The sequence below is a fragment of the Vicugna pacos genome, chromosome 18 (assembly GCF_048564905.1).
Source record: "Vicugna pacos chromosome 18, VicPac4, whole genome shotgun sequence".
NCBI classification, from domain to species: Eukaryota; Metazoa; Chordata; class Mammalia; order Artiodactyla; family Camelidae; genus Vicugna; species Vicugna pacos.
This window is the reverse complement of record NC_133004.1, coordinates 26,343,915-26,357,429: the sequence shown is the minus strand read 5'-3', so window position 1 is coordinate 26,357,429 and position 13,515 is coordinate 26,343,915. Positions and strand designations below refer to the sequence as shown.

Here is a 13,515-nt window from a genome sequence, read left to right as displayed (position 1 = left end):
GTGACTAAATAGTCTATTATTATGAAAGAAGGAAAGAATGACTGTTCCAAGTCAATTAGTGCTACAGCCTTGAAAATGCTTTAAATTGCCTATTGATACAGAATGCATGGATTTTTTATACTTCCCTGTAATAAATAGAGCTCATTTTTCTTCCAGTGTGGTACTAGATCGTGGTTCCTCTGTTTGAACACCCAAGGAAGGAGATGGCTTATTTTTATGTACCATGTTGAATGAAGTGCTTTGTTTGCTTTAAATATATATAGTTCTTTTTTCCCCTTCTAGTTTTATTGAGGTATAATTGACATACAATATTGTATAAGTGTCAAGTGTCCAGCATAATGACTTGACATATGTATAGTAGAGTTCTTTTTTTTTAACATTTTTTTATTGATTTATAATCATTTTACAATGTTGTGTCAAATTCCAGTGTTCAGCACAATTTTTCAGTCATTCATGGACATATACACACTCATTGTCACATTTTTTTCTCTGTGATTTATCATAGAGTTCTTTTTAAAAAATTTTTAATGTAATTTTATTTATTTGGGAGGGGGATAATTAGATTTTTATTTATTTATTGATGGAGGTGCTGAGGATTGAACCCAGGACCTTGCACATGCTAGACATGCGCTCTACCACTGAGCTGTACCACTGAGCTGTACCCTCCCCGGTATATAATTGAGTTTGTTGTTTTTTAGGAGGGTAGGTAAGTAGGTTCTTTAATTCATTTATCTTTTTTAATGGAGGTACTGGGGATCAAACCCAGGACTTTGTGCATGCTAGGCAGGCACTCTACCACTGAGCTACACCTTCCCCCTCATAATTGAGTTCTTTAAAGGTCACTTCATTTGTGATGCAACTTACTATACTCCTGACCGGTTTTGTTACTTTTCTAGGAAATTGACAAGATGGTTTTTGGAGAGAACCTCTTGATACTGTACCTGCCTTCTATTGTGATCACGCTGGCCAATTTTATCACCCCAATGATCTTTGCCAAGATTATCCACTATGAGGATTATTCTCCAGGATTTGAGATCCGCCTGACAATCCTTAGGTAATGCCTAGACTTGCCAAGCAGGTCACGACTTGACCCCTCCCCTGCCTGTGGCAGACATCACTAATGAATTGTGGCACCTTTTCCTGCTGAGCCAAGAATCCTCTTCAGCCTCCAGGCAGCCTCCATGAATGAATCAGAGTTTGCTCATGCAATGAGCTCTCTTTGACTTGAGTGTCCACTCAGCAGTGGTATATTTTTGGTTCCTGTATTAGCACATTGACAGCTCAGGGTGTAGGGTGGAGCCCGTGAAGGAGGTGTTTCTCTGAAGATGTTAGAAAGGACAAGTTTATACCAGCAGGGAACTGAGGAAGTGAGAGAGAGAAGGGAAGGCAGCTGGAAAACGGCATGTTATCTGGGGCCCAGTTGCAACTGGGGCTCAGTCCTATGGGACAACTCTGAGAGTTGCGTGGAAAATATCTTAGAATTTTCCTACTCAGTAGAGTGTTTGTCCTCCAACAAGGTATTCATCTGCCACTGCCTAAGGGTGGCTTCACCCCACCACATCCACCCCACTACCTCCACGTGTGGGCCGTGGGAGGAGAGTTCCAGTGGGGACTTGCGGTAGGAACCTGAGGCTTTGGCTCAGGTGAGTGCCGAGGAAATGTGGCCCAGTCCCTGACCGTGTGCTGCAGGTGACTTTGTACAGTTTGTTCTCATACTAAATAAATACTCAGTTTTCATAAAAATAAAAAATAAAGAAATGACAGATGTAAAGCCGGGCCTGGGGAGTAATACACGTGAGTTAAGGAGGACCAGGTGGGGACTGTGTGAAACTAGAGTGGTTTCTTTCTGCTGCTCAGATGCCTCAGATGGCATTTGAATCTTTTTTTTTTAAATCTTTTTATTTTGGAAATTTTCGGACAGGACGATCTGCTAAACCCCTATGTGTGCCCATCATTTAGTTTCAACTATTTACCAGCATTTTGTTAGTCTTGGCTTCTATGTGTTTCCCCCACCCTGCTGGATTATTTCAAATTTCAGGCCATGTGTCATTTCACCTGTAAACACAAATATATCTCTAAGTGACAAGGAATTTTTTTTTTAACTCAAGTTACAGGGGATTGAACCCAGGAATTTGTGCATGCTTAGCACATGCTCTACCACTGAGCTTTCTCTTTCCTTCCAAGAGCTTTTTTTTTTTTAATCATAACCATTATCACACCTCATCAAATTAAGTCAGTCTCCCCTGATGGAGTTGCAGAATGCTTTCTACAATTGGCTTGTTCAAACCAGGATTCAAACAGAGGCCACATGCTGTGTTGAATTATGTCTCTTAAATCTCTTATTCTTTTAAGAATCCCCACACTCCCTTGTGTTATGCCAGTGACTTGTGGGAGAAATCTGAGGCATTTGACTCATAGAATGTTCTCTATTTTGCGTTCAGTTCATTGTCTTTTCATGGTGTCTTTTGTTTTTCTGTGCCCCCTTGTCACCATAAACGACTGTAGATTCAGACTTTGTATTAGATTCTGCTTCAGTTTTTGGTTGTGGGAAGCCCCCTGGTGGTGCTGGGTACTCGCACACATCAGGAGGCACAGATGTCAGGAACCTGCTGAGTAGTGAGGAATGAGTGGATGGTGTGGGTTTGCTCCCCCACCACCCACACACTTTTTAATGTTTCTATTTCATTTTTTGTTTACAAACCAAACAGCAGGAAAAACATCTTTAAGAAAAAAAATTAGCACCTTCTCTGCAATCTGTTTTCTCCCTCAGCCCTCACCTGCACGGTTCCTGTTGTTCAAGCCAATTTTCATGCATTTTGTTTTCTTGTAAAAGTAGGAGTGTATCTACCTGAAACTCTGCAATGTATTTTTTTTCACTTTTCAGTATATACCAGACATCTCTTAAAGCTGATACTTGGAAGATTCAGTTCTTTCCAGGAATATATAGGTTCTGAGTGTACTTATATCATCACGGGTTCAGGAGTTCCCAGCTTTCTGATCTGTTTTTTTCTTTTCTCTCTGCCATTTAAAAAATTTGCAGTATATATATATTATATATATATATATATATATATATATAAACATGAAATTTACCATCTTAGCCACTTTTAAGTGTACAATCAGTGGCATTAGTACATCCTCATTGCTGTGCCACCATCACCACCGTCCATTTCCAGAACTTCCTCATCACCCCAACAGAAACTCTGTGCCCACTTATGGGCTTGCTGTTAAGAAAGGCAGCATGTCTGGGCCCCAGCCCCACTCCAAGGGGCCAGCCCGTCCTGAACCCTCCTCTTCTCACCCTCCCTTCTCTATCTTTCCTGCAGGTGTGTCTTTATGCGGCTGGCCACCATCTGTGTGCTGGTGTTCACCCTGGGCTCCAAGATTACATCCTGTGACAACTACTCGTGTGAGCTCTGTGGCTACAACCAGAAACTCTACCCGGTGAGGCTGCGGGGATAAAAGCATCTTGCTAGGTGGGTCATTTTGGGGTAATGGCATCAAGGTCGAGAGAATAGCCCTTGCAGCCAAGGGTTTGAATCCCACTAGTCCGCTTTCTTGCTGTGTGGCAGAGTCTGGCACACCAGGCACTTCTAAGGGCTTGAAAACCAACATCTGTGCTGGGGCTCAGAGGCATGTTGGCTGATGGCCTCCAGGGGCAGCAGGATTTGGGGCTGGAAAGGGCATTGGGAAAACCTGGCTTTCTCTCCTCCAAGTCAGGCTCATTTCTCTCTGTGGTTTCAGTGCTGGGAGACCCAAGTTGGGCAGGAAATGTACAAGCTGATGATCTTTGACCTCATCATCATCTTGGCTGTGACACTTTTTGTGGATTTTCCTAGAAAGTAAGTGTGAGGGGTACCCCCCATCCTGATCACCCCTTCCTCATCCCCACCACAGGCTCCCATCACAGCTGCTCTTTGCAAAGTGCTGGATGATTCCACCCTCCCCGGAAACCTCTGACAACCATTGGTGACCTTCAGACAGGTCCAGGTCATCACTGCCTAGTCCATATGTGCCCCATTGAAAGGCAGCGTGAAGAGCAGAAATGGTGCTGCTTTCCATGAGGCTCGTGTTGGGTGACTTCTTGCCCTTAGCACAGCCACGGGCCCTGTGAGTGGAGACCCTCCAGGCTGCAGCGGACACCACATTTTCCGATCTGGGTTCAAGTCCCGGCATTGCCACTTCCTAGTCATGTGGCCCTGGGCAAGTCAGTTAGGCTCTGTGCCTCTTTCCCAACCTGTGAAATGGGATAGTAGCAGTGCCCACCTCATAGTACTGTCGTGAGGATTAAATGACAAAATGCAGATAAAAGTACTAAGAACAATTCATGCCACAGAAATCTCACCGTCATGATTAGCATTAACTGTCTCCATCATGATTATCATTATTATGCTGTTGTTTAAAAAAAATTTTTTTCTCAGCATCTCCTTGAGCCTTAAGTAAATTTCTGTTCATTTAATCACTTTTTTACCCACATGTACAAATTCTCTAGGCATATGCCAGAGGTCCAGAAAGCCCTTAAAAGTAAATATTAAAAAAAAAAAGCTATCCTTTTTAAAAATTACTGACATGAATGTGTGCATGTTGAAATTTTTTAAAAAATATTTAGAATTTAAATAAATATAGAATTCTGGAGAATAGTAAGTTCTATTTTGTATCTTATCCCTAATTCCCTAGTCCCAGCGCACTCCTTACAGGTGGCCACCGATAACGCTTTGGGTTAGATCCAGCAACCCTTACAAATAAAAACACATACTTGCATAAATACATGTATAAGTAAACACAGTCTCACTGGAAATGTCCTTTTTTCCCTCGTAAGTGGGATCACAGTACATCCACACTGGTCTGCAGCTTGCTTTTTTTCCCCCTTACAAACAAAATACCATGAACAACTTTCCATGTCAGACACATGGATTTTCCTCAATCACTTTAAGGACTGTATAATATTCTACTGTATCCAGGCTTATCCTCTGTCTATGCATCCCCTCCTGATGGGCATTTGGGTTGTTTTCAGTAATGTTGCTAATATGTGGCGATGCTACAGTCAACAACTGTGTGTTTATCTCAGGCCTCTGGTCCTAGGGTTTCTGTAGGAAGCTTTAGGATTCCGGGAAGTGGCTTGCAGGGTGGTAGGGTCCTCATAAGCCCCTTTCTGTGTGGATGCACAATAGCACAATACTTTTTGGATTGAGTGGCAAGCCAGTGCACAGAGGCTGCCCGCATCATTATTGTCACCCAACGCGATGAAGTAGGTTGTGTTATAATCCCCTTGCATTCCAGATGAGAAAAACGACCCTTGTCTAACTTTATTTGTCTGGGAAACTGTAGATCTGAGACTCTGGTCTTAATGATTCCAGAGTTCACTATATTCTGCATCTTATAGACATATGACTGACTATTTTCCATGAGAAGAATGTATGGAAGTGGCCCTGACTTTGTGGATGTGGCTCTGTGGCCTTGGCGGACACTGGTAGCCCAGGTGAGAAATTGTCCCTTTTGTTTCCAGGATCCTGGTGACCTACTGCTCCTCTTGGAAGCTGTTTCAGTGCTGGGGACAGCAGGAGTTTGCCATTCCTGATAACGTTCTGGGAATCGTTTACGGGCAAACCATTTGCTGGATTGGAGCTTTTTTCTCACCCCTTCTTCCTGCGATTGCAACCTTGAAGTTCATTATCATCTTTTACGTGAAAGAGGTAAGGAGAGATGGGGATGAGGGGTTGATAACCCAGACCATCCTTGATCTTGCAGGGTAACTGGCGCACATACGCTTGGAGCCCACCCACATCCTATCAGGTGTATGAAAACTGCATCCCTTATTTGACGTATATTTTTATTCTAGAAAAAAGACTTTGAATGGATTTTCACGTTTGTCATTTTGAGAGTTTTGTTAAGAATTGTTTTGCTCCTCTGATTTAAATGTTTGTATACATAACTGTCTAAGAGTTGAGTTGTAGTTGATCAATCAGTTGACAGTGATTCATTTTGGTGATGTTTAACAAAAGGTTTATTAATTAAAATTTTGTAATTTTCTGTTTGGATTTTGGAGCTGGTGACTTTGTTTTCAAGTTTCAAGTATTTGTGTAGCTTCTCAAACAGCTCCCAGGCCCTAGGAGTGGCACCTGAACTAAATGCTTCGTGGGTGAAGTAGCCCTGCAGGTGCCTAAGTTATCTGGGCTTATTAACTGACCTTCTTTTTTCTTTATTATAAAGGCACTATTTGCCCACTATTAAACTTTTAAACAATACATAGAGGTATTCCATCCCTTCTTGCAGAAGTACCTCTGTTAATAAGCCCAACAATTTTTTTTCCCAGCGGTTATTGATCACCTATTACGCCAAGCCCTGAGGATTCTGAAATGGAAGTAATAATAGTATTAGTAATCATAACAATAATAATAACAGATGATAACAACACTGTGTGCCCCCACACTATGAACAGTTTACATGGATTATCATGTAATGTTTACACCCTTTGAAGTAGGTACTGTTATTAACCATATTTTATAAACTAGGAAGCTGAAGTTCAGAGAGGTTAAGTAACTGGTCCAAGGTCACACAGCTTATAAATGACTCCTGGGATTTGAACCCAGGTTTACCTCACTCCAGAGCCTAAGCTCTAAACCCAGTAAGCAGGCCTTGAATTGGGTGATACTTTGTACCTGGATGTTTTGGCCTTTGAAGAATGTTCCGATGCTTTTGTTGGAAACTTGAGTTGGCTGAAGTCACCAAAGGACAGATGGAGGCGAGAAAGCTCATAGAAAGGTTTTCTTTTTCCAGAAAATACTGGTTAGACAGTGGTCTCCCAATGTGCAGCATAGTAAGGACAGTGTGGGGGTAATGGAATGGGTCGCCGGCACTGGACTGAGTTCTGACACCCCAGACCTGACTGGCCAGCTGCCCGCAGACACCAAGACAAGACATCAAGTGTCCCTGGTACTCATTGCCCTCCAGCTCACAAGATGTTCTGGCTGCTGCAGAAGTCACACAAGCTTGATGCCCCTTCCCAGTGATGCAGCTTTCTAGAATATTCAGGAGAAACTGTATGCCTGTCACCATACCGCTCTCCCCTCCCCACTTGATATTTCCTTTAAGTCTTTTTTCCCTCAATGGAAATATTTACATGGAGGGAGGATATAATTCAGTGGTAAAGCGCATGCTTAGCATGCAAGAGATCCTGGGTTCAATCCCCAGTACCTCCATTAAATAAATAAATAAACTTAATTACCCTCTTCAAAAAAGCAAAACAAACAGACAACCTTTGAAAGAAAATAAAATGGAAATATTTTTAATATATAGGAAAAATACATATGCTTGTAAAAATTCAAAGTAGCTCCCATTTTGGTGTATGCAAGACAGCTCACAGGAACTTTTTCTTTGCACATTTAATACATATTGAACCTGTATAGAGAATAAATACTTTTCACATCCTTTCACATCATCCCACTGTACACTCTAAATGTCTTACAGTTTTGCCAACTATACCTCAATAAAGCTGGAAAAAAAAAGAAATGTACAGTAAAATATTTAAAAAGTACTTCCAAAAAACCTTCAATGAGGTCATACAGTACAGAGCTTTGAAAAGCTACCCTTTTCATTTTACAGAGCCGTGGAGGAGGTAAAGCTCTCTCATTTTTCCTGAGGGCTCCGTGGTTCCACTGTATGGATGCTCTTTAACCCTTAAGGAACTCCGTCAATAGCTACTTAGGTTGCTTTCAGTTATTCCCAGTTATCAACAACTGTAGCAGTAAATATCCATCTACGTGTGTTTGGGCCCATTTTTTCATTTTGGTCTCTTTTACTGACGACCCTTCCAGTAAGGTTATGCCAACTTACACTGTAATGCATGAATGCCCTCATTTATCCTCAAGGGAGCTACAAGCTTTAATTTTTCCTCTTTCTTCCTCTCCTCTTAGATGAGTCTTCTTTATACCTGCAGACCCTCCCCCAGGCAGTTCAGAGCATCCAATTCTAATTTCTTCTTCCTGTTGGTGTTGCTGATTGGGCTGTGTTTGGCGATAATCCCCCTGACCATCAGCATGGCACGGTAAATGCAGCTTTGTTTTCTAGAACATTTCCTTGCTTCTTGACGTGTCCCTCTTTTATGTTAAAGGCTTCATTGCATTCTTCACTGGCTTTCCTCTGGGTGCCCCACCCACAGAGGTCAGTAAGTCACTTCCGGCTTAGCCAGGCTCACTTTTGTTACAGAATCTCCCTCTGGACGCGGGAACGTCTTGGTGCACTGCTGAACTTGGGCGTGCAGGGTGGCCATTGTTCTTGGGAGTGTCAATTAGGTCTCTCCTACCCAGCCCCCTTTTCCTAGGACCTCTTTTCTAGTCCCCTTTTGGATTCTTTGTTTCTGATTATGAAGGGAGTACATGGTTATTGAGAAGGCTTGGAGTGTCCTCTGGGTGCCAAGCACCGGGCTGGGTGCTGGAGACATAAGACGATTCAGACACGGCACAGGGAACGTAGTGTCAGGCGGAATTTGGAAAGAGCAGAAGTGCTCAGGACTGAGGATGAGAAGCTGAGGGTTCTAACCCCAGGGACGCCACTCCTTCGTCTTATAACTGTTTATACCAGAGGCTGGAAAGCATAAATAATTTAGGCTTTGCGGGCCATATGGTGTCTGTAACAACTGTTCAGCTCTCCTGTTGTATCAGGAAAGCAGCCAGAGACGATATATACGCTAACAGACATGCCTGTGTTCCTGGGAGGCTGCATTTACAAAAAGCAGGCAGTGGGGCTAGAGTTGGCCCAGTCTAACTCCTGACTTGGAGTCTCATGAAATTCCATTTCTTCATCTTTACATCAAAAGCCTGGAACTGTAAATTCATCTCTCAGATTTTATTATTTTTTTAAACTAATCTGAGTCTATATATATTTTATTGTAATAGTAATATATATATTTAAAAATTCAAACAGTACAGAAAAGGGTACAAATTAAAGAGAAAAGAATGCTCCCCATCCTCACCTCTTAGTCCTACTCTGAGAGGTAACTACTGTTTATGTTTTGTGAGGACTTCCAGAAATTTACTATGAAAAATGTGTTTTTTTAAAAAAACACATATGGAATAATCCTGTTTGGCAGCCTGATTTTTTTTTTCACTTAACTTTGTATTGTACCCTTTTCCAGGCCAGCACATACAGAACTCTGGTTCTTTTAAAATATTTTTTAGCTTTGATTTTTTTAAAAAAAATAATACTTATCACGCATGGCACAAAATTCAACAAGTTCGAAAGAGCATATGGTGGAAATTCACTTTCCAGTCCTGTTTCCTAACTAACTACTTGGTTTTTCTCTGGGAGACAGTCATGTCTATGTGTCTCCCTCTCAGTGGTTCTCGAATATTCCATTGTAAGAATGGATCATCAATTGTTCATCTATTTCCTTAAACATTATTTAGGTTGTTTCCAGGAATTTATTTTTATCCCTAAAAATAGGGCTGCAGTGGAAAATTTCCTACACAGAACTTTGTGATGTGAATGGAGGCAATTCTTCGTAAGCCTTCATTTAATTTTTTTCCATGATACTTAGGTTTTTTCCCCCTATTTTTATTTTGAAAAACTTCAAATCTATAGAAAGTTGAAAAAAATAGCAGCAATGAAAACTTACATACCCTTTACCTGGATGCCCCAGTGGTTAAATTCTGCTGCATTTGTTTTCTCTCTTTCTACGCATGCATTTTGTGTGCGTGATCAACCATTTGAAATTGAGTTGTTGGCGCTGTGACCCTTCACTCCTAAATATTTGACTGTGGAGTTTCTAAAAATAAGGACATTCTCCTTTTTGGGTGTCCACGATAACATTATCATACCTGAGAAAATTAATACCAATGTCATATTCGTGCCATTTTCAAATTTCTCCAGTTGTCCCAGAATAGTCTTTTATAGCTTTATTTTTAAAATGAGGATCTTTCAAGTTTTACTCCAATTTCTTATAAACTAGAAGTCAGGTCTAGAGACTCAGTGAGATTTTAGGGTAAGTATTTGACTGGAATATTCCAGAAGGCCCATGAGGTCAGGCCTTCCTAGCTGGCCCCCCCTTTTCTTTTGTTTTAGTGGAGGTGCTAGAGGTTGAACAGAGGACCTCGTGCATGCTAAGCATGTGCTCTACCACTGAGCTATGCCCTCTCCCCCAAGTCTTGACTTGTTAACAAAGCTTTCTGGGCGGGCAGAGGAGGGCCTCAGCCTGTGCTGCAGGCCTGGCCCTGAACCCCTTGCTCTGTGTCCTGGCAGCATCCCTTCCTCCAAAGCCTGTGGGCCATTCACCAACTTCAATACCACCTGGGAGGTGGTCCCCAACACCGTGGGCACCTTTCCCAGCTCGTTGCAGTCCCTGGTCTACGGCGTCACGTCGGAAGCCTTTGCGGTGCCTTTCTTCATGATCATCTGGTGAGTGAGAACCACCCGGACCCTGCGAGTATTTTCCCTGCGCCTGGTGGGCTCCTCTTCGACTGGGAAATGGAGCTCACCTGCTACCCTTGATATGATGCTGGACCTCTCTGAACCTCAATTTGCCATCTTTGAAATGTCGTAATAATAGTAATTCTTTCAAAGGGCCATTGAGCAGGTCCAGGGAGATCCCACAGGTCAGGCACTTAGCCAGATGCCTGACTTATAACGTCTAAGCCATAAATGTTGCCTATTAATCTTACTGATTGTTCACAAAATTAGTTGCTCTTTGGAAAGGGAACTGATTGCTGGGCAGAGAGAAGAGCATCAGACTAGAAGCACACAGTCGGACCCTGGCTCTGCCACTCAAGCTGTGTGGCCTCAGGTCATCACATACCCTCTCTGAGCCTCAATTTCCTCACCTGGAATATGGGAATAAGAATGGCACACACTTCATAGGGCTGTGAGAAGAAGGAAACATGGTGATGTCTGTAAAGTGCTCAGCAGAGGACTTGGCCCTTAGTGAAGGCTCAGTGAATGACAAGTGTTGTAAGCAGGGGTGATAAGGGTCTTTGCTGCAGTGATTCATTCTGAGTGTTAAAATAATTCTGATCACATGTGTGTTGAGGGCTTACTTTGTAATGGGTGTTGTTCTAATTATAGCCCATTCTCATTATTCATGGATTCCTCTTTTTTTCTATATCACAAATGGGTCTATTAGCTAAAATATTTTTGGAACTCCAAAAATGAATACTAGCAGTGTTTTTTTTTGTGGTTATTTGTGGGCATACACAGAGTAGCAGAAAATGTGAGTTGCCTGAGTACAATGTCTTGGTCTATTTGGGCTGCTATAACAAAATATCACAGACCCTGTGTCTTAAAAATGACAGAAATTTATTTCTCATGGTTCTGGGGGCTGGACGTCCAAGAATGAGATGCCAGCATGGTTGGGTGAAGACCCTCCTCTGGTTTATAGACTTCTTGTATCCTCGTTTGGCAGGAGGGGCTAGGGTGCTCTCCAGAGTCCCTTTCATAAGGGCACTAATCCCATTTATGAGGGCTCCACCCTCATGACCTAATTACCTCCCAAAGGCTCCACCTGCTAAAACCATCACCTTGGGGTTAGGATTTCAACATAAGAATCTGGGGGGACACACACATTCAGATCATAGCATGTACATCCCCAGCTTGGGGAGTGGAGGGGAGACAAAATGACACTCTGCCTTCTTGTTTCAGCTCAGACTGTAAAGAGGTGTCTTTTTTGTGATCCATTTAGTTCCAGGTTTCTTGCATTTTGTGCTTTTGGTTAGTGATTTCACTGTTTAAAGTGGCCCTCACATGTAGAGCTCAGTGCTATCTAGTGTTCATTAGTGCGAGAGGCTGGGATGTCATTTATGAATAAAATATGTGTATTAATTAGATAAGCTTCCCTCAGTCACACGTTACGGTGCTCTTGGCTGTGAGTTCAATGATGTTAAATAAGGTGTCTTTAAACAGGAACAAAGTTATGTACTGATAACCTTTCTCAAGAAACATAAAAAACAAAGTATTGATGAGTTGACAAAAATGTGACCAGAGGTGCGAAGGAACCTACTCTGTATTTCCCCAGGGGCACTGGTTCAGAACTCACTGATTCGGTGTTCCTGGAGATTGTAGAACAGAATAGAACCGCCACAGACTACTGGAATTGATTGTAGCTTACAGGTATTAATTAACTCAGTTATCCTATGATGTAGATGTTATTACAGAAAACCCCACCATAATGCAAGAAGGGGGCCAAAAAATTCATTTATTGAAGGCAAGATACCTTTGATATTGCCAGCCAGCCAGGAATTCTGAGGATCCCAGGATCCAACTGCTCCATTCTAATGGGTTCCCCTTAAGCTGTGGTTTGGCTAGCACCATCTGCTGGTGATTTCCTGATCTGCCGTCCACATCTTTGGTGGGGGTGGTCATTCTTGTCCTTGGCCATGGGGACTTCCAGAAATTAACAGGTGATATCACTTGATTCCAGTGGCCCTCCTTTCCTCAGCCCTTTCTGGGGAGATTTGACAGGCCACCGCCTCCCCTTCAGGGATGAGGCTGCCTGCTGTTTTCTTGGGGGATTGCCCTCCATGCCACTTGCCCCTCCTCCCAAAGATAATAATTTCAGCCGCCCCCATGTGAGGTCTAGGGCTACACAGAAGACAGGGGCCAACTGCTGTTATGCAAAATTGTAGTATCTTTAGGCTTGTTATCACTGGCTTTTACTATATCATCCCCATTTTATAGATGTAGAAACTGAGGCGAGAGGGTTTCCACAGTGATCATCCATGCCGAGCTGACTTTCTGTCTGTGTCCTCCTGTCTCCCGTCATGCTGTGTGTGCCAAGGAACAGCAGCAGCTTTTAATCGTAACCTGGGAAGCAAGGCATGAATCAGTGTCTGCTGCCGCTGCCAGATAACCACCCCTCTGGCTGTTTCGGATGCCCTCCGCTTGGGAGGGATGAGGGCTTGCTTTTCCTTTTTATCTAACAAAAGTGAAACTGTTCCAAGCAAAATGTGTCAGATGGTTTTCCAGAGGCCTTCAGATGGTCCAGACTCCCTAGTGACCTCTCGCTTTGTGTTGCAGCCTCGTTATGTTTTACTTCATTGCGCTGGCCGGAGCACACAAGCGGGTGGTCCTGCAGCTCCGCGAGCAGCTGTCCTTGGTAAGGAAGCACTGGGCGCAGCTGGGGACGTTGACCCAGGACACCGCAGTGAGTGTGATGTTCATCGCAGGGAGAGGTGGAGTGCTCTCATCACCACCCGCCAAAACTCTGCCTTCAGGCTGGGTCTCCTCTGGCTCCATTCATGTTCGGACATGTCCACCCCGCGATGTGTATATATCCTCATTCTATGCTGGGGTACAGAGGTGAAGAGGGGAGACAAGACTGTTCAGTGGTTAGAGAAAAAGAAATTCCGATTGCAGTCACTGCTACGAAGACCATACAAACCAGGCAGGCAGAGTGATGGGTGGGCCTCCGCTGCTGTAGATGGTGGTGTGGAAAGCCTCTTTGAGAAGGTGATGGTGGAGCTGAGACTTGAACAATGAGGAGGAGCCGATTATGGGAGGTCTTGGGAGGAGGGGTCAGCGAGGTGTGGC

General features: G+C 43.2%; 1 protein-coding gene across 2 annotated transcripts in view; it reads left to right on the top strand.

The window, feature by feature from the left end:
- The window catches only part of TMC7 (transmembrane channel like 7), a 48,971-nt gene that overhangs the window by 32,982 nt on the left and 2,474 nt on the right, over positions 1-13,515 (top strand). The window contains exons 9-15 of one of the 2 annotated variants that reach the window (XM_072942682.1): positions 897-1,054; positions 3,327-3,444; positions 3,745-3,842; positions 5,507-5,693; positions 7,914-8,044; positions 10,237-10,392; positions 13,003-13,081. In XM_072942682.1, coding sequence (XP_072798783.1) covers positions 897-1,054; positions 3,327-3,444; positions 3,745-3,842; positions 5,507-5,693; positions 7,914-8,044; positions 10,237-10,392; positions 13,003-13,081 — 927 coding nt within the window. The remainder of the gene's footprint in view (positions 1-896; positions 1,055-3,326; positions 3,445-3,744; positions 3,843-5,506; positions 5,694-7,913; positions 8,045-10,236; positions 10,393-13,002; positions 13,082-13,515) is intronic. The other variant, XM_072942683.1, reaches the window with a different exon arrangement.